General features: G+C 41.1%; 1 protein-coding gene across 4 annotated transcripts in view; it reads right to left on the bottom strand.

The window, feature by feature from the left end:
* RAPGEF5 (Rap guanine nucleotide exchange factor 5) overlaps positions 1-18,998 on the bottom strand; it is a 232,817-nt gene that overhangs the window by 125,826 nt on the left and 87,993 nt on the right. For all 4 annotated transcript variants that reach the window (XM_058296892.2, XM_004461331.5, XM_023589624.3 and 1 more), the window contains exon 7: positions 15,693-15,741. In XM_058296892.2, the coding sequence (XP_058152875.1) occupies positions 15,693-15,741 (49 nt within the window). The remainder of the gene's footprint in view (positions 1-15,692; positions 15,742-18,998) is intronic.

The raw sequence follows: 18,998 nt of genomic DNA, 5'->3' as shown, positions 1-18,998 counted from the left end.
ATTGTACAACTAAAATAAAGTCTCAGTGAACAAAAATCCAGTTAACTTTAACTACAGTTTTTCTTCAACATTCTGCGTTAGAGACAGAAGGGCCAGTTGATCCAATGGCTTTAGTTTTTGAAGTGCTTTTCTAGAACACATTCCAGTGACAGGAGAGATTCAGACTGACCTGCTACAATCACGTGGTAAAACGATATCATCAGCAAGCACTCTCAGACATTGCAAGCTGTTCATTCATTCCAAAAGATCCTAGTGAACTCTACGGATCTCCTTTATAGGACTTCCCTCAGGAATTAAATTTTAAAAGATTTATTCCAGGAAGTAAAAGAAAAAAATGATTTTTGAGTCCATCTGGGTGCCAGGCACTCTTGGCTCCATTTCACAGAAAAAGAGCCTCTGCAAGCCACTAAGAGTCACAGTCAGTGGCTGAGCCAGGACTCAACCGGGTCGGTTCATTTGCTTTTCACCTCTACACAATTCCACCTCCAGGAATGCGAACCAGAAAAGAAAACAGGCTACAGATGTGCAGACACTGTTGTTGACTAAGGTTTTGTGGTAGACAAGTAATCCACATTTTAAAAATAACATTTTTTTTACAATTTCATGCCACTCAAAAGATGCTCATAAGTTTTGTTTCTGAATTTTTGGTAATTCTATTGCTAAACCTTCCCACTGAAATCTCAGTGGAATTCTAAAGCATACAGAAGAATCAAGAATTCCTCAGGAGTCCTAGTGTTTACAAATAAAGCAGTGACACTAAATGGGCCACACACAGGTGCATGCACATGAAAAATAACAATAGAGGCAGACAGCCTGGGAGGAGGCCAGGAAAGAGGATTACCAACAGGCTATGCTGGTTGGTGGTAACACAGCTTAAATCTTGTGAACATTTTCTTTAACCCTCATCTAAATCAATTCCTCCTAGACTTTACATGAATTGCCTTTTATTATACATTTGGGGAAAAAATGTGTCATCATTCCAACAATACTTCTAGTATATGGTCTTTCCCAAGTTACTCGAGTCCCCAAGCTTCAACTCCATTACTTGTAAAAGGGGGACAAAAGTATGTGCAAACTCAAATGGCACGAGGCGGAGAAAAGGGTGCAATGTCGAGTGGAATGGATAGCACTTAATCAGTGGTACCTACTATATAGTACAAAGAATGCTAATGTGCTTTTCTCTGTGGATGGGTCCTTTTTCCTAGTTAGACCCATCTGGTATAGGTACAGAGTAGAAGGTGAGGAATGCAAAAAGAAAGACATTAACATTTATATTCTGACATCCAAAGTAGAATTTTTCAGCAAGACAATAGGCTTCAAAGAGCAAAATCTGTAGAGAAAGGCATGCCACCTTCCATTAGCAGAGCAAGGGCCAGCGCTGGCAGCCCCAGATCCCAGGGGCCACAGGGCTTGTGGCTCTAGAGGAGGAGGTCAAGAACTAAGGGACTGGAAAAGCTCAAGACTGTCCCAGTGTGGCTTCACATGGGCTGCAGGGAGAAGGGTCCAGAGGCTGCAGGGATGGAAGGTAAGAGCTGTAGGCCCACTTTCCCCTGGCTGGGCTTGGGCTCTGAGAGCCCGAGGGCAGGGAGGTGGCCGAGGGCACTGCTGAGGTCGGAGGTACTGGTTTGCACACAGACTCACCTCTGGCAAAGGCAGGAGATGGCCTCGAAGTCTACCCCACCATGTCTGGGGGCCAGCGGCCTCAGAGTGAATCAGCAATCGCACAGTAAGGCTGGGGGCAGCCAGGGTGCAGAGGTTCTGAGTTGCCCCCCTTTCCCAGGACTTGGAAGTTTCTCTATGCCTGGGGACAGGGACCCCAGAGGGGCTGGATGGAACCTGTGACAGGGAAGTGGGGGAGGTTATAGCCCCAGCAGGCAGCAATGGGGGGCCCAGAGACCCTGACCCCAGGGAGATGGGCCACTGACCACCACTGCAAATCCCAGTGGGGTGGCAGTGAGCAAAGGAGGCCCCCTCCACTCCCGACACCAGGCCCTCAGTGATACAAAAGAGGAAACCTAAACTAGCGCCAGCGGGGAAGCTATGTCCTGAACACAGTTCAAATCAGAAACAAACAGAATATCATTCACTGGCCATAGGTAGGGGCTTGTGAGGACCCAAAAACAGCTGTAGAAAATAAAGGATCACAGAATTTTTCTCTATTTCATTGTAGTGAATAATTTGGAGAACCTGCTACTCTACCATTTTTGAGTATCAATGAAAATACTTTAATGGCTCATAAGATAAAGGCAATCTCATAAGGTTACCAGATGCAAAACTAAATGAACATAAATTTGAGATAAGTTTTGACAGAGCATAGGTTATCAGCCCAAATGACTTTTCAAAGCCACAAACAAGGAAAAGTATAAGTATTTTGAGTTTTCACATAACACTGGCAAACTATAGATTTTTTTTCTGTCTGGCTTTCTTCAAATATCAAGGTAATAAAAAACTTCACTGGCGTAGGCCCCTGGAAAGTTCCCTTGAGGGGAACTGGAACATTTAAATAAATGCAATTCCATGATGAGACGTTTCCTGTTTGGTTGCCAGACAAACAATGACATTAGCTGACTCTTCCCCATCTAATGTTAAAGAGAAAAGTGCAGCAACTTCAATAACTTGAATTTAGGTGTCAGCGCTGAATTTGAAGCTTGTGGTTTGTTTCCTTGGTGACTCTGAGAGGACGGGGTGGGAGTGCTGGGGTGGGGGTGGGGGGCTCAACTGGCCTGCCTCTCCAACCCCTAGGAGGCCCAGGGATGGAAATGCCCCCTGCCCCTGGCTGGATGCATCACCCCTTGGGGACTGCAAGCTGATGGGACAGCGACCAATGACCCCCCTCCACCGTCCTCGGTAAGAGGGGTTCCCAGCCTGCCGGCTCCAGCCAATCTCACTGAGGGAGAGGGGTGGGGGAGCGGGATCTGCTTGCCCCTCCCTCCTCTGTGTTAAGGTGGTGTTTGCTGTTTAAGGTCTCACTCAGGACAGTGGAGAACCTGAACTTACCTCCCCCTTCAGAACTACGGCATAGGAAATAAGCTTTTAAACACACTAAAACAAAGCCAAAAATCAAAATGAAAAAATTACGGTCTCTAACATTAAAGATGGCAATTGTAACTGTCAAGATTTACTCTCTTTTCTAAATAGAATGGGTGGAAATGGGTAACATTTCTAAAAATCACCATTTATTTTTAGGATATAAAGATAATTTTAATCTCAAATTTTTGTCATTTTTCTACCAGAAACAATATTATGATACAGTTTAAACTTCTTCAGTTGATCTTAATAGATCTTAAAGTAAATGCTTTGCTTTTATTAAATGCGTTTTTCAACAGATAGGGACATTAGCCACTTCTTGGCAACAGGAGAACCAGACAAACCCTGTTAACCCCACTGACTTGGTATCTGCACACAGTTTACTAGGCTAGGGCTCCGGTTCAGGTGCACTTAACTGGAGCCAGAGTTAAACTCATTTTCCCTCTACAGCCATTCATATCAGATCCAAAACGAATGTCTTCCTGACAAGTTTACTACAGAAACTTCAGTCAGAATGTTTGCTTATTCCTGACTCTGCCCACCAAATAAAGCTTAATAATTCTCTCCATTTAAAAAGACTTTATGGCCAGTGCCATGAGAGCTTTACACCTAGGTTACCATTCCCATGAGAAAATCCCAATTCAGGTAGAGAAACAAATTGCCTAACAAAGGAGTTAGCAGAACTCCTTTTTTGATTCCTTCTACCATGGTTGGTTCGTTAGAGTAACATCCTTCATTAAACACTATTGAGACAGTCTAGTAAAACAGGAAATCAATAGACAGATCTGGAACCTGGCAAGAAGCTGTGTAGACATCAGTACCCCCAAGACGGCTGCTGGAAGAACTTGCGAGAACCCCATTCGGAACAAGATTTCCTCCAGAAGTCAGAAGCCCTGGATATTCCTCCAGGTGACCTTATCATTGCCACCGCCCCCAATGATGGGTGGGGTAATCAATCAAAACAACAAACAGCTGGGACTCCTCCCCTGACATTAGCAAAGGGGTGGAATAATTAATGGTTTAAAAGGCAAGCACCAAAGCACTCCCACTCCTCCACCCCCTTCTTGCTTACTACCCCCTGCTCTTGCTTTCTGCCCCCTGCTCTGCCTTCTTCCCTCCTGCCTGGAATAGCACACAAGTAAAACTGGACATTTGTAATCTGTAATGGGGAACTGTAGTCTGTAAATTGGCCTTCTTTCTCACTTTTCAGCCCCTTCCTCTCTACCTGGGACCAATGATCTGTTATTTTCTCCCATTTCTCTTCTCACCATTCTTTAATAAATTACTGGCCTAACTAACCTGGTTTGCTGTCAAAATTTATTTTCTGTAGTTTAACCACGAACCCAGAGAAAATCCGATAACGCTATCTCACTCCCTGAGACTGCAGATCAGACAACAGCATGTTTTTGTCCAAGTATGTCATCTAAAGCACCTAAAGGAGAGGGCTTGTTAAAAATTCAGATTCCAAGGCCTCTATCTGGACTTAATTGGAATCTCAAGGGTCTGGGCCCAAGAATGAGTGCTGTTAACAAACTCAACTCCATAGCTGCTATGAAAATTAAATTTGAGAACACAGCTTTAGAAAAATAAGTTTTATTTAGTCTGTCAATGAGGGATTTTGACACAGCTGTTCAGAAAGAGATCGAGAATTGTTTTTAGAAAGTATCTAACCATCTCTGATTCCTCAATTCCAAACAAAAGCACTTATGTCATACCCGTCTTTACTGATTCCAGGGTCAAAATTTTTACCACTGGTCTTATCTCTAAAACAGAGCTCAAATCACTGTCTGTAGCGTTAAAGTCCAGTATTTATATAAGCTATCTGAAAAATGCAAATAGCTACCACCACTTATCTACTTTCAAAGAAAATGTCTGCTTTAGTAATTCTCAAAGATTAAGTATTTACATGTAATATAAATGTAAAGAATTGTATACAAAGTAAATTTCACTTTTGCATAACAACCTCATAGCCCAGTAAAATTCAGATGAAGCCAGTTATGTGCTTTGCGTTACTTATTATGGGGCAATATTTACTTCTTTCCACACATACTGTGTTTATGTCATATTCAGTTTTACCAAGAACAGCTCCATTTCCATGGCTGTTTATATAATTAGACCGTTAATATGATGAATGATCATATGGCCAAAACAAAGATTTCCCTGGAGAGTTCTTATTTGTTAATACAAATAATAGCAGTGAAGAAGGAGGGGCAGGGCGAGCTTTTGTAATCAAGGGTTAAAAATTAACAATTTTGATTGCTAAGTCATTATATATAACAGAAGCCTTTATATTATAAAATAGCAAAGGTTAACACCTTATATTTCTGAAGCTGGCCCCACCCCTCTAGCCAGCTCTTCTAGACTTACCCTCACCCTTGTGTATCTTCCTATCCGGATGGGAATTCTAGACTGAGTTCATTCACCCCTGTGTGTGCTTACTATTGGGATGGTAAACACTCAACCCTCCTCTGTTTACTATCCATATGGAAAACCTTGCAACTGACCTCTTTACTTTGCTGTCTCAAAACCTTGATCTCTGAATATGATTGTAACTTTGTAACTCCCCGTGGTTTAGGGTCTACCCCCAGCGTGTTCAACCCCTTAAGGTTTACTAAGGAAGGAACCCATGTCCAGCTCCACCCCAACTATTCATTAGCACCTGAATGTTACAAAATATTAGAATTTCTGCACATCAGGGAGGCAATGTTTGGGCCTTTTAAGACGACTGCTCTCCTTTGCTTGCACAACCAAATAAACTTTTTCTCTTTGAGACCCCAGTATCTCAGGAATTGGGTTTAAAGGAACATCTGGAGAAAAGAACCCACTTTTGCTCCATATCACTTTCTTTTTTTAAAAGATTTATTTATTTTTTTATTTCACTTTCTCCCCTCCCCCAATTGTCTGCTCTCTGTGTCCATTCGCTGTGTGTTCCTCTGTGACCGCTTCTATCCTTATCAGTGGCAACAGGAATCTGTGTTTCCCATGCGGTAGGTGGACGCCCTATCCATTGGGCCAAGTCCGCTTCCCTCTATCACTTTCTGTATATTTTCACTGAAGCAAAAGTCAATGAAATGAAAAAAACTGGGGAAACAAAGTATCAGCAATATTATTCCTATATTCTTATCGAATCAATAGCCACGTATGGCTGAGAAATCTTGAGAAAATGTCACTGCTCTACATGAGGGAAGCAGTTTCCCAGGCTTGCTACAAAGGACATGGAACTGCAGACCTAAAGGCACAGCCTCCTCTACACAAAGCAAGTTCAGGAGGCAAATTCCCTGACTCCATGCCCAGGAGGAGTATAGATTCTGGTAGGCAACTGTATTTAACAGGCTGCAGAACTTTACACTCTACACAAACAGCGAAGAGCAAAGATTCTTCTTAAAGGATACTTTAGCATGTCAGAAATGATTTTAGCTATCTTATGATGTCCTCATCTGCTTTTAATATTTCCTTAAATATTTTAACATTTAATATTTTAAAACCTCTACAAATTATTTTTACTTTGTACCTTAGGGGTGTTCAGAGAAGGAGTCACAGAGTTATAAATCCTAAAAATGGATCTTGCATGCATCCCCCTCCTGGCCCCAATCCACAAACCCAAAACATAAAGCTTTATTCAAATACACAGAATTAGTCAGATGCAGGGTTTCACGTGGACGCATGTCCTGTTTGGGGCACCTAGGGATTAGTGTAACGTCCTCCCGGGCCCTGCCTCCGAATGCTATGTGGCATATATCACATATTCACCGGGTCCACTCACTGGAGGATCACAAACAAGGGAACTGGCAGCCATTGGGAAGAAGCTGCCCAGTCAACAGCATATTAAAGACAATCGTTAGTTGCCTCAATCAGCTAATTAGCTAAACAAATGCAAAACCTAACTCATTAAAGAGAGTAGCCCTGATTGCATTGCTGGCTTCTGATTTAGTATCACTAACCCAGCAGGGTGGGAACAGGATAGTTTCACAGAAAACAAAGTATCATCTACGCAAGGGAACTGGGGTGGGATGGGACTTAATTTTTTATGAAAGTGAGCCCTGCCAGGAAGTTTCACTGAAAAAAAGCGGGTGAGGGTACCAGGGAGACCTTTGTGTTTATGCTTCAAAATCTAAGTCAATTTAAATATAAATTGCTCTCCTTTTTTGTCATTATAAGAAAGAAATAAAATGTGGGTTTCAGATCTCTGGTGTGCAAATGGTCATTAACTTTCATTTGACCCTGGGTGTAAAACTAATATTGAATTTATGCACAGGGCATCCTCATTACACTCATCTCTTTTTTTTTTCCACAGAAAATATATTCCCAGGAGCTGCACTGGTAGAAGCCATTTCTAAGCTCTCAGAAAACTTGCTTCTCCTTCTAATTCCTCTCACCTGCCTTCCACCCCCTCTCTCCTCCAACCCAGGGAACTGTTTTTCAAGCCCTAGAAAACTTGGTAAAATATAGGGAATAACAAGTAGGAATCTGAATGGTGTAAAACTGTTGTCCTGGAATTAGAAAAAAGGACCTGCTCCGTGTACCATCCGGGACCGCTAGCCTGCAGTTCTCTGGTGGAAAGCCGATTCTCTACAACAAGAATAAGCGTCCATTAGGAACGTTAATTACCTTTGTCTACTGAGCCCGATAAGCATTCCATACCCTCGCTGAAGTGCCCTGCAGGCGTTTTTGAAAACAAAGGCCTCAAAAACCTTGGATTCTGGAGTTTACTGGCTGTTGCGGTTATAATTATTCTTCCCCTTGGCAAATCAGTTTCATTTGCCATCTTAAAGGTCATGACCGTGAGGAGCGGTGAAAAAGGAAATCATTTTGCCTAGCTTTCTGATTTCCTAAATTCTAACAACACTTAGGGTTAAAAAAGTCAAGTTCCATACTTAATACTCTCAAATCTCTTGAGATTCAGGAGAAACCAGTGCAAATGGCTATTTTCTTTTATAGTTTGTCACTGAATGATTATTTATCATTTCAACTTAATAGCTCTAATTACAAAGACAGTGTCATAGGATTTTTTTTAAAAGGCAATTTTCTTTGTATCCCAGTGGGAGAGTTAGGGAAAATTTTACAAAGCATCTGCTGCATGCATTTTCAATTACTTTGGTTTTTACCAGTGTTATTTTCTTCATTGTAAGAGTTTTACATTTTCAAAGACCCTTTAACTTTACACTTCATTGAGTATTGCTATTCAAAGACTCTTATTATGTTTTTAAGCTATCAAAAAAAAAAAAAAGGGAAGATACAGGCACCTGTCAACCACTGAATTAATCACTACTTAATAAGAATATGCCCTAGTGGAGATGGGGGTGCGAATGTACAAAATCTATTAGTGAGTAGGGACAGAAAAACAGTCTCTGGAAATGTTAGAATAAGGAGTTATTATTGCACCAGAGAAGGAGAGAGAGTTTACAAACTTCAGTAATCATTGTGGTGTTAGTACAAAGTTCTTTCTTCGAAAACAGCCTAGATAATCAATCAATCAAGAAGACAAGGAGGTTGTGGATTATTTTAAGGGAAAACACATGCTGCTTCTTTCCTCTTGGTTGACAAATGCTAAATACACATTCAGTGGGGCTAAAGACAGTCAGGGGAGGTCTGTGCTGACCGCAAATGAGAGTGAGGGACCCTGGTGGATACGCATCCAGGAGAAAGCCACGGAGAGGAAAAGGACAGAAACAACCGTGTGGAAACAGCCATTTTGCAAGAAGAGGGGCATCCTTTGAGGGTAAGCTGTGAAAGTCTTGAGAAAATATCAATGGGTTGAAAACACCACTGCCAGGCTTCTACCATTATAAATGAGCAACTTTCATCTCAAACATTATTATAAGAGCACTCAGAGATTAGAGGAACAAACCATTCAAAAGAAGATCATTATATCTTTTAGTTTTAAGAGCATTTTATTTTTATTTTTTTCAATAACAATTATCACACAAATCTAGAAAGAGAGAGGAGGTCTGAGATAATTTTACTAGCGTGTGAACCAGTCTTAGTTGGCCCTTAACTTTATTCTTAGCTTCTATTCTCTAAAATCCCGTTTTATCATGCACATGCTCCTACATGAGTTAGGTGTTTACAAAAGGATAAGCGTAAAGTCACATATGGTGCAGTATTTTTAAAAAGCTATCAACTAAAAATGAAAAGCAAAACTTTAGAGGACAAAAGAAGGAACAATTCCATAGGTTCAAAGGTTATTTTTTTCTTCTATACTTACAAAAGGAGAAGCCTTATTCTCTATTAAAAATAATCAATCGACCTATTTCATTTCTCATGAAAAAGCAATATGAATATCCTTTCGTTGGAACGTTTCTGTCCTGCCCTTTCAATTGTAGCAGGCTAAAGGGAAGATGAGAAGGCTACATACCTCAGACAACACTTCATATCAGATCACCATATACCAGATACCACTTTATTTCCTCCAGTCTTAAACACATATACTTAAGAAGGGAGCTTAAAATAGCTAAAATTTCCTAAAATGTGTTATTGGTGATTGTTGCTAATAGATCTTCAAAACTGGGAATGTCACCAGCCTACCAGCGATAAAAGGCACTCAACCAGGTCCACCATGAACACCAGATTCAGTGGCTGCCTGCTTGTATATTTCACACAGACTTAAATTGTATGGGAAAGAACAGTAACTCCAGGTCTTTGGAATCAAACACCCATTAGAAATGCCTATTGACGCTTGAACGTGCCATTCAAAGATGATAAAATAAGCAATAAATTCTATAAGGCTAGGAGAAATAATTTAAAGTAAAATGTTAGCTTTCCTCTAGTCCTTTCTAGCCTATGAAAAATAATTTTTAAAAAACTCTAAAACAAAGTAAACTAAATCATTTTATGCTATTTGTGTTATGTATACCTTTTATAACTCAAGAAATAATAAAATACATTGGTACCAAATAACACTTCAACCTACATCCTTGGCTGCTTTTTCCTAGTAATAGAAAAAAAAAAAGGCTACTATTCCATATTTACTACTTGAAAAATTATGAGTTTCCACTCCATTCTTTTCTGTTTCCAGGAACAAAAATGGAAAACAGAAAAATGCCTTTTCACGGAAAACGGACTTTGGCCCAGTGGATAGGGCGTCTGTCTACCACATGGGAGGTCCGCGGTTCAAGCCCCGGGTCTTGACCCGTGTGCAGCTGGCCCATGCACAGTGCTGATGCGCACCAGGAGTGCCGTGCCACGCAGGGGTGTCCCCCGCGTAGGGGAGCCCTACGCGCAAGGAGTGCACCCATAAGGAGAGCCGCCCAGCGCGAAGGAGGGAGCAGCCTGCCCAGGAATGGCGCCGCCCACACTTCCCGTGCCGCTGAGGACAAGAGAAGCGGACAAAGAAACAAGACGCAGCAAATAGACACCAAGAACAGACAACCGGGGGTGGGGGGGAAATAAATAAATAAATAAATCTTTTAAAAAAAATGCCTTTTCACTAATCACATCTCTACTCTCATATTCCAGAAATTCATTAACTGGTGAGCAGAGCATAGTAAGAAAAACCCAAGACGGGGTGTTGGAACCTGGGCTTGCATCCGGCTACCATCTTCCTAGCCTTCGTGATCTCAGGCATGATACTTACTCTCTGCTGAGAAATGGACTATCAAAACACTTCTTCCTGTGGTGCACCCGTGCTGCTCCCCCTGCCCAGCCTCCATCCTCCCTGCGGCTTTGCAGAGCCACGCCTGCTCTAGCCTCAGTCCACGTGACTTGTATGGGACTGACTTCACCTCTCCACCCCACCCCCCAACTCTCCTGCACTGCCCTAGAGGGGGGCATTTCATCCTTACAAGATCCCTCACCAAGTCTTCTGTTGAGACTATCAGGAGAGAGGTTTTCTCTTTCTGCTGAGATTGTCAAACCCCACAGATTCCCTGAGCCACTACATTCCCCTTTTAGTTTCAAGTCTGAGTTTCTGTCACACCTGAAAGAGTCCTGAATAAAAGACTCCCAAAATTGTGATTAAGGTTAAAGTAATTAATGAAAATATTAGGATATTATTTTATAATATGTAATAATATCACATATTACCTATTATAATATTACTTATTAGAGCTGAATGGACTCTCTAAGGCTGTCAGATTCTACACTGCCCCCCTGGTGATGGTTAGGCTAATGTGTCAACTCCGCCAGGTAATTGTGCCCAGTTCTTTGGTCAAGCGAGCACTGAGCTAACTGTAATATAAGGACATTTATGGACTTCAGTCATCAGTGAGTTTACTGCATAGATGGCCGATTACATCTACGATCAACCACAGAGATTGCTATCAGCAATGAGTGATGTTTTATCCAATCAGTTGAATGCCTTAAAAGGGGAAGTGACTTCAGCATTCAGAGAGAAACTTCCCAGCTTGTCTTTGGACAGTCAACATATCCCAGAAACTCATCAAGGACCTTCACTGGACTTTTATTGGAGCCCCTGGTTTCAGCCTCCCTGCGGAACCTGGACTTGTGCATCCCCTTGGTCATGTGAGAGAATTTTATAAAGTATCATACTATTTACAGATTCATTTCCTGTTAATTCTGTTTACCTAGAGAACCCTGACTAATACAGCTTGATACTAGGATACCAAATGGAATGATTTAGCTAAGGACACAAATACATTTAATGGTGGAAACAGAACCTAGAGCCCCTTGTTTCCTTTCCAAACCTTAATACCCTAGATATTTTGTTTTAAAACACGTAATTAGCAATGGACTAAGCAGAAACAGAGTGAAACTTAAAAAGTGCCAAGGAGATTTACAAGTATGAGATTTCAGACTTTCCAGAAATAGAAGCCCACCAGGGCACAAATTTTATATGATCTAAAGATAACAAGAGGGAAAAGTGCTTTGGCTGTGGATTCTCTGGAAAAGGGAAGAAACATTCCAAGATACTAATTAGCTAACATTAGCAGTAAAATTAACAATCCAACAAAGGAAAAGAAGTGCAAGCATATTTGTGCTGATTTTTGTAAGTGCTGTGGAGTAATATACTATTCACATTCAACAAGATTAACTCTTAGAAGAGACAACTATTTAAAGGCACTTCCTAAAGGCCTCTTAGAAAATTACAACAAAATTGACTTTTTACTAAGCTAGAGTCTTGACTCATTCATATAACCTATTGATTGGCAGTTACTTTTATTTCTGTTTGTATGGTAAGCTGAAACCAAAAACTCTTCTTTATACTAATTCTCATTTTAATAACCTTTCACAGTTAGACATAAATCTGGCGTGACCACCTGAGCCCTAATTAACAGTTTTACTGCAAGACATAAGATATTAGGGTAATCAGTTTTTTCTGTCAAGCCCCAGATGTGTCGACCATCATTTTAATACGTTATTAGGTGGAAAATAGTTTCTTTTTCTTCTTCTTCCTTTCCTAAAAGAAAAACTCAAAATAGTTCTAAAAAAACAGCAACGAGCATATGTAGGAAGCACCATTCAGCAGCTGGAATGCTATTTAATTAAGGTTCCACTAATGGTTCTGCCATTTTATCACTCTGAAGGTCACAGAACTAAGTTTTCCTTTTTCAGATAACCATTGGCTCATTAATGCTTTGCAATTTAAAAGTAGCAGGGGCCATGTTTGTCCTTGTATTCTTCGTGCCTTACACCATGCCTGGCATATATTAGATACCCAGATAGAATTTGATAACGAAATGAATAAAAGCAGTTCCCAAGACTTAGGATCTTTGGTGACTCGCCATTGCTATTTTCCATCTACTCTCACTCCCAACTCAAGCATTGAGAGTGCAGAGTAAAGCAGGTAGCTATCTCCAGTATTTCTGTATTTGAAAGTCCTTGAAACTTTATAATATTCACCTCATTGGTTATTTTACTACTAGTTGCTTCCCAATTTTGTTGGGGTTTAGGTGGTAGGGAGAGAAATGTCTTTTTCTCAAAAATAATTTTCATTGTTCATTTCACTGTTCTAATTAGAAAACACTATATTTAATTAAAATGATTAAAGTCAGGGACAAGGCAAGAATGCCAACTATCATGGCTGTTATTAAACCTTATACTTCAGGTTCCTAGCTAATAAAATAATACGAGAAAAGAAAGAAAAGAGTTATATAGATTGGTAAAATAGAGACAAGACAGTCATAATTGGCAGATAATAAAATTACCCATGTAGAAAATCCAGTACAATTTTATCTGGGTCTTGTTTACTTATCTTCATTTCCCTTCACCTCCAGAAAGTTCAAACTTCTTAACCTAGCATCCAACCCTACATTTCGCTGCCTTGTTCATTTTGCTCCAGCCACTCTAGCCTCCTTGCTTCTCAAACACATTACGTACAATCCCTCTGGACAAAGGCTCTCCTCTGGATATTGGCGGGACTCGCTCCCTCACAGACTTTGCTCAAATATCACCTTATCAGAAGCTTTCCCACTGCACCCTGTAAATGAGCAACCCCCTTCTGCAGCCTATCTGACTCTAACCACTCTGTTTTTCTCCAGCATTGACACACTCTTTGTTTTTGATCATTTCCCTAACTTAGACTGAAACTTTAAAAACCAAATCCTCTCCTCCAAGGCCATCCCAACTAGTACAGAGTGTCAGTTCCATCTTCTAGAACCAAGATCAGTTCTAGCACAGGCATTTCTAAGCCATCCCTCCTGCCTCTTCTATGCTGGTGTCTTTTCTCCATCTTTGTCGCCCCCTCTGCAGATGCCGGGCAACCTGCTGCTCTTCACAGAGAGCCTCAATCTCGCTGCCCTCTCTGTGAAATACCCTGTGGGTCCAGACTGCTCATGCTTGCACCTTCCTCTTCACTGCCTTTATGATACCCAGTCTCTGTGTCCTTTAAATCAACTACATTAGCAAAGAAAGTAATAGAACTATAATAAGCTAATTCACACTTCCATGTGTTTGGTTTAAAAAGTAACTGAGATAAAAGCGAGTTCTTACAGTTTCTAATTGGAAAAGGAACGATGTAAAACGTATGGTTTGCTTCTGAAGACATTTCCATCCCATTTATTTCTTCAAATTTTGTCTTCAGTTTGACTTTGTCACTGTCTTTCTACCTGAAAAGTCGTGTGCTCGTTTAACATTATCCAGGCAGTACCTCTCTCCTGTTTTTCATTCCATTCAACACCGAACTCCTCCTTCTGAGCACTAAGGAGCAGTAAAGGATGCTCCCACTGACAGCCCTCCTCTAAGAAAGCATTTTTCTACCTCAGTGAGTTTCCATTTCATATTGAATTTCAGCAGAGCATGGCATTTTCTCCTTCAAAATGTATCTGAAAGCTCCCTTTTCCTTTCCACATATCACTTCCACCAATTATTTCACAGGCACTAGACTCAGATCCATGCAGTCCAATCTATGAAAATGTTTGCTTTTAAATATCATTAGACAAACATTTAAAAAACAAATTATTTCTAAAAGAAACTACTTTGAGATGAAAAATATAACCTTAAAAAGACCCCCATTTTAGTATTGTTTTCTGTTACATTACAATGTAATGTAGTTTGCTTTCTTTTAAGATTTTTCTTTTTATTGTGGACTTAGACTCTTCATGGTTGTGGTAAACTGCAAACATATTTTAAATTTTAAATTTCGTCTTCCCTTGAAATCTAAAATAAAATCGAGCAAAGCAGTGAAATTTTATTTTAAAGAACTATAGAGCATCCTATTCCATTTGATGGTTAGAAAAAATGATTTTAAAAACAAATGGGGGGGTGGGGAAGTGGATGTGGCTCAAATGACAGAGCATCTGCCTACCACATGGGAGGTCTAGGGTTCAATCCCAGCGCCTCCTGATCTGTGGTGAGCTGGCTCACATGCAGTGCTGCTGCTATGCACAAGGAGTGCCATGCCAAGCAGAGGCATCCCCATGTAGGGGACCCCATGTGCAAGGAGTGTGCCCTGCAAGGAGAGCCACCCTGTGTGAAACAAGCTCAGCCCGCCCAAGAGTGGCGCCGCACACACAGAGAGCTGACACAGCAAGATGATGCAACAAAAAAGAGACACAGTTTCCCAGTGCCACAGGATAATGCAAGCGGATGCAGAAGAACACACAGCGAATGGACACAGCAGACAACAGGGGGGAAGGGGAGAGGAATAAATAAAATAAATCCTTAAAAAACAAAACAAAAAGGGGGAAGTGGCTGTGGCTCAATCAGTTGGGCTCCCGTCTACAATACAGGAGGCCCTGGGTTTGCGTTCCGGGGCCTCCTTGTGAAGGCAGGCTCGCTGGCATGCTGCAGAGTAACAACTCAGCAAGGTGATGCAACCAAAAAAAAAAAAAGGAGACAAGCGAAAAAACACAGAAGAGTGTGCAGTGAATGGACACAGAGAGCAGACAGCAAGCAAGTCGCAAGGGGGGAAGGGGAAATAAAAATAAATAAATACAGACACAGAAGAATGCATAGCGAATGGACACAGAGAGCAGACAGCATGCAAGAAGCCACAAAGGGGGGAATAAAAAACAAACAAAACAAATGGGAAGCGAATGTAGCTCAGTGGTTGAGCACTTGCTTCCCACGTGCAAGGTCCTGGGTTCCATCCCTGGTACCTCCTAAAACCAACCAACCAAACAAAAACAAATGGTGCATTCTCCACCAAATGCTGCATTCTCCACCCAAGTTTCCTGGGATAGACTCATCTGACTGTCCACAACAGGATAATATGTGAAGTAGCCCCCCAGAATGAAAATCTTTCTCCAGCCACATAAAACACTACTCACCAGACTTTCTTGCTTTCAAAGCAATAACAGCTGCTAGCTCTCTCTGCACCTAATAAAACATTAGGGAAAAACTGTATTAGAAGAAGAAAAATGTAGCTATCAAAAGCAGTTCTTTGTTTTAAAGCACATAACCAAAATTAAGAGCTGTTACATTAAATCCAAGTTTTCTGTCTTCATTTTGTTGTTATTGTTGTTTGTTTTTAATGACATGGAAGAAACCGCATAGAAAGTTTAGACCAAAAATCTAGAAGAATTATACTGACTTACTTTTGAAACAAATTAGACTATCGAAGGCAGAATGATATATTGTAAAACATTGGTATTTATGCCATGATGATGGGAAGTACCTGATAACCTTAATTATGCAACATTCATAAATAATGCATTTAAGAATTAAATTATAAAAATATACACAATACCATGCCAACGATATTAAATACCATCTATCCCTCAAAAATCCTAGTTTAAATAGAAATTCTAGAAAAATTGCAGTGTGACCCTGGTTTAATTGCACCTCGGCTCAAACACAATGAGTGTTCACTTGAAGCCTGACAAGTTTATAGCAACCATTCCAGATACTCTGTGACATAAAAGCAAGCATCACAGACTCATAGGGCAGGTGAAATGGGGATAGACAAAATTACCTTTAAAATGCTAAATCCCTTAAATCCCACTTAGTTGTCCAGATTCTTGGTCTCCCTCAGTACTTACAATGCTTTAATCCCTCCTTAAAAGAATTCTCAAAGAGAGTCATAAAACAGACAAAAACAAGCAGTCACTTTCAAAGATGACATGAAATAAAAAATAACATGAGGATAATCTTTGGGAAATCTGATAGCAAAAAAAAACAAAAAAACCCCACAGTGGCCAAGCTATTCTCCCTTAGGCCACAATGTTTTTCGCTTTAGCAGCGTATGTGTCCAGGAGCCCGAGGTGGTAGGGGGAGGCATCTGGAAGGGTCATGTAGCCCCATGCATCACACCAGTGACACTTTAACGGGGGACCGTGGGAGGCCCCTGCTAAGCCACAGGTCTGCTATTCAGTTAGGTTAGTTTCTATTATGACCTGAAAGCGAAGGTAGCAGTGTGTTAGACACGGGAGTGCGCAGCGGCCGGCTTCCACGGCGGCCCGGAAGCATTACCTCTGAAGGAGGAGGCTCTCCAGGTACAGTGTTTACGCTGTGCTCTGGCCGGCCAATGTGAATGCCATCCGGAAGTGTGTACTCCCGATTTAGCCGTTGACACCCTCAGGCTGCAGACTAACGAGAAGACAACCCCAACCTTGGAAGTGTGGGCTCCGAAAACGCTATAGTAGGAAAATTTCTACTTGATGAATTTATGGGGGACATGGAGGGTTAGGGGAGATAGAAGTGATGAATGGCCTTAGGAAAACCTTTATAAATACTTACATGTGTACCCAAATAGATCAAAACAGCAATGAAATAAATATTTCAATTATTCATATTTGATGTATTTTAAATTGTTAAGGTTTATGGACCTATTATCATGTCTTTTCAGGGGTTGCCTCCTCCTCAGTGTCACAAATACATGAGGGTTGAGATAAGATGCAGATGATGAATAATCACCGTGACCTCTTGTCAATGGCTTTCCAATCTTGTGACCTCCCAGGAGAGACCCCACCATGGTCTCAGAGAGGCAAAGAGGCCAAAGATGGAAAATGATGCATGAGGTGGGTCACTTAACTTGCTTACAGGGCACCAAACAGTTTCTGCACTCTCCCCCTTCAGTTTTTTGTGCCTGGAATTCTTCTGGTATCCTCAGTTTTTCCTTCTCTAATTAGAAATAAGGCTGAAAATATAAATAGTGCAGAAAAGGAAATGTATTCCCATCATCATATAAACTACACCTCTCTTAAGGTTTGGCAGGGAGATGGAGGGAGAGATGGGGTGAGAGATGAGCAAAAAACCAATAGAGCACTTGGTGCAGAGTCAGGAGGAAGGTTCGGGGCAGTGGGCAAGGCAAGAACTTCACAGCTAAATTTAGAAGGAATCAAAGCTTTTTAAATGGGAAGACGATGAGATTACTAAATGCTACATCCCTGATCTTCTGCAATCAAGGGGCTATCAGTGTGTTTTTTACGTGGGGTGGATGTAGTACAGCTTCCATGTTTCTGCCCCAGGGGGGAATGGATTTTCCACAAACACAGTAAGAGGAGGGTATTCTCCCCTCATCCTCAACCCCCACCCCCCACAGAAATACACAACGGGAAAAGTGTTGATCAGATAAAACTTAAACTAGGTAAACGCTAGTATGTGCACCTATAGGGTATTCACAGACTTTGAAAAAAAACCAACATACTAGCAATCATGTAATTAATTATTTAAAATTATATGCCTGATCCCTGTCTTCTGGCTGATGGAAATTTCACTTTACAGAGATAGAGACCCGTCTGTCTTTTCATCACAGTACCCAGAGAATCAACACGTAATCACTGGCCCACAGGAGCTGGATACGGAGGCAATCAGTAAGAGAACCAAGAATGAGACCCTGTGGGAGGCAAACAGCTACCTGAGAGAACATGAAAATTGAAAGAGAAGGCATGTCCCAATCCTGTGTGAGCCCCAGAGGGAATCTCCAGAACATTTTAGGTGGATTCAAAGCTCTTGCAAAGTATAATTGTTAGGTTTATATTGAAAAGTAGAATTTTGGGGCTAGTGTACAGAGACTAGAATTTTCTTTAAATCATGATGAGATCTGTTGGCATTCTACAAGAAATACAAGAGGCTCGACAAACCCTTAAAAGACAAATTGGATAAATTCAGACGAAAACAAAATGGATTATTTCTTAATCCACTCCTGTTTGTATTTTAACCAATTCTTTTATATGGAGGAATTGGAAGTTATATCAAATCCCTGGTTGGATTAGTTTCTCACTGCTGCTGTAGCAAAATCAGTGGCTTGAAACAATAAAAATCTATTCTTTTACAGTTTTGAAGGTGAGAAGTAAGAAACAGGTTCCATGAAACTAAAATCAAGAGGCCAGCAGGGCCGCCTTCTTTCTGGGCACTTTAGGGAAAAACCCCTTCCATGCCTTTTCTGGCTTCTAGAGGCCGCCCGCATCACTTGGCTCGTGGCTCTATCACTCTTCTGACCTCTGCTTCCGTCACCACATCTGCCTTCTCCCCTTCCCTCTTTTCCTTATAAGGACTCTTGTAATTACGAGACCTCCCCAAAAAATCCAGGATAATCTCCCCATCTCAAGATCCTTAATTGAATCACAGCTGTAAAGTCCCTTTGCCATGTAAGGTGACATGTGCACAGGTTCCAGGGGCTAGAACGTGAATTG

Source organism: Dasypus novemcinctus, chromosome 5 (assembly GCF_030445035.2).
Source record: "Dasypus novemcinctus isolate mDasNov1 chromosome 5, mDasNov1.1.hap2, whole genome shotgun sequence".
NCBI lineage: Eukaryota > Metazoa > Chordata > Mammalia > Cingulata > Dasypodidae > Dasypus > Dasypus novemcinctus.
This window is presented reverse-complemented; position numbering and strand designations above follow the sequence as displayed.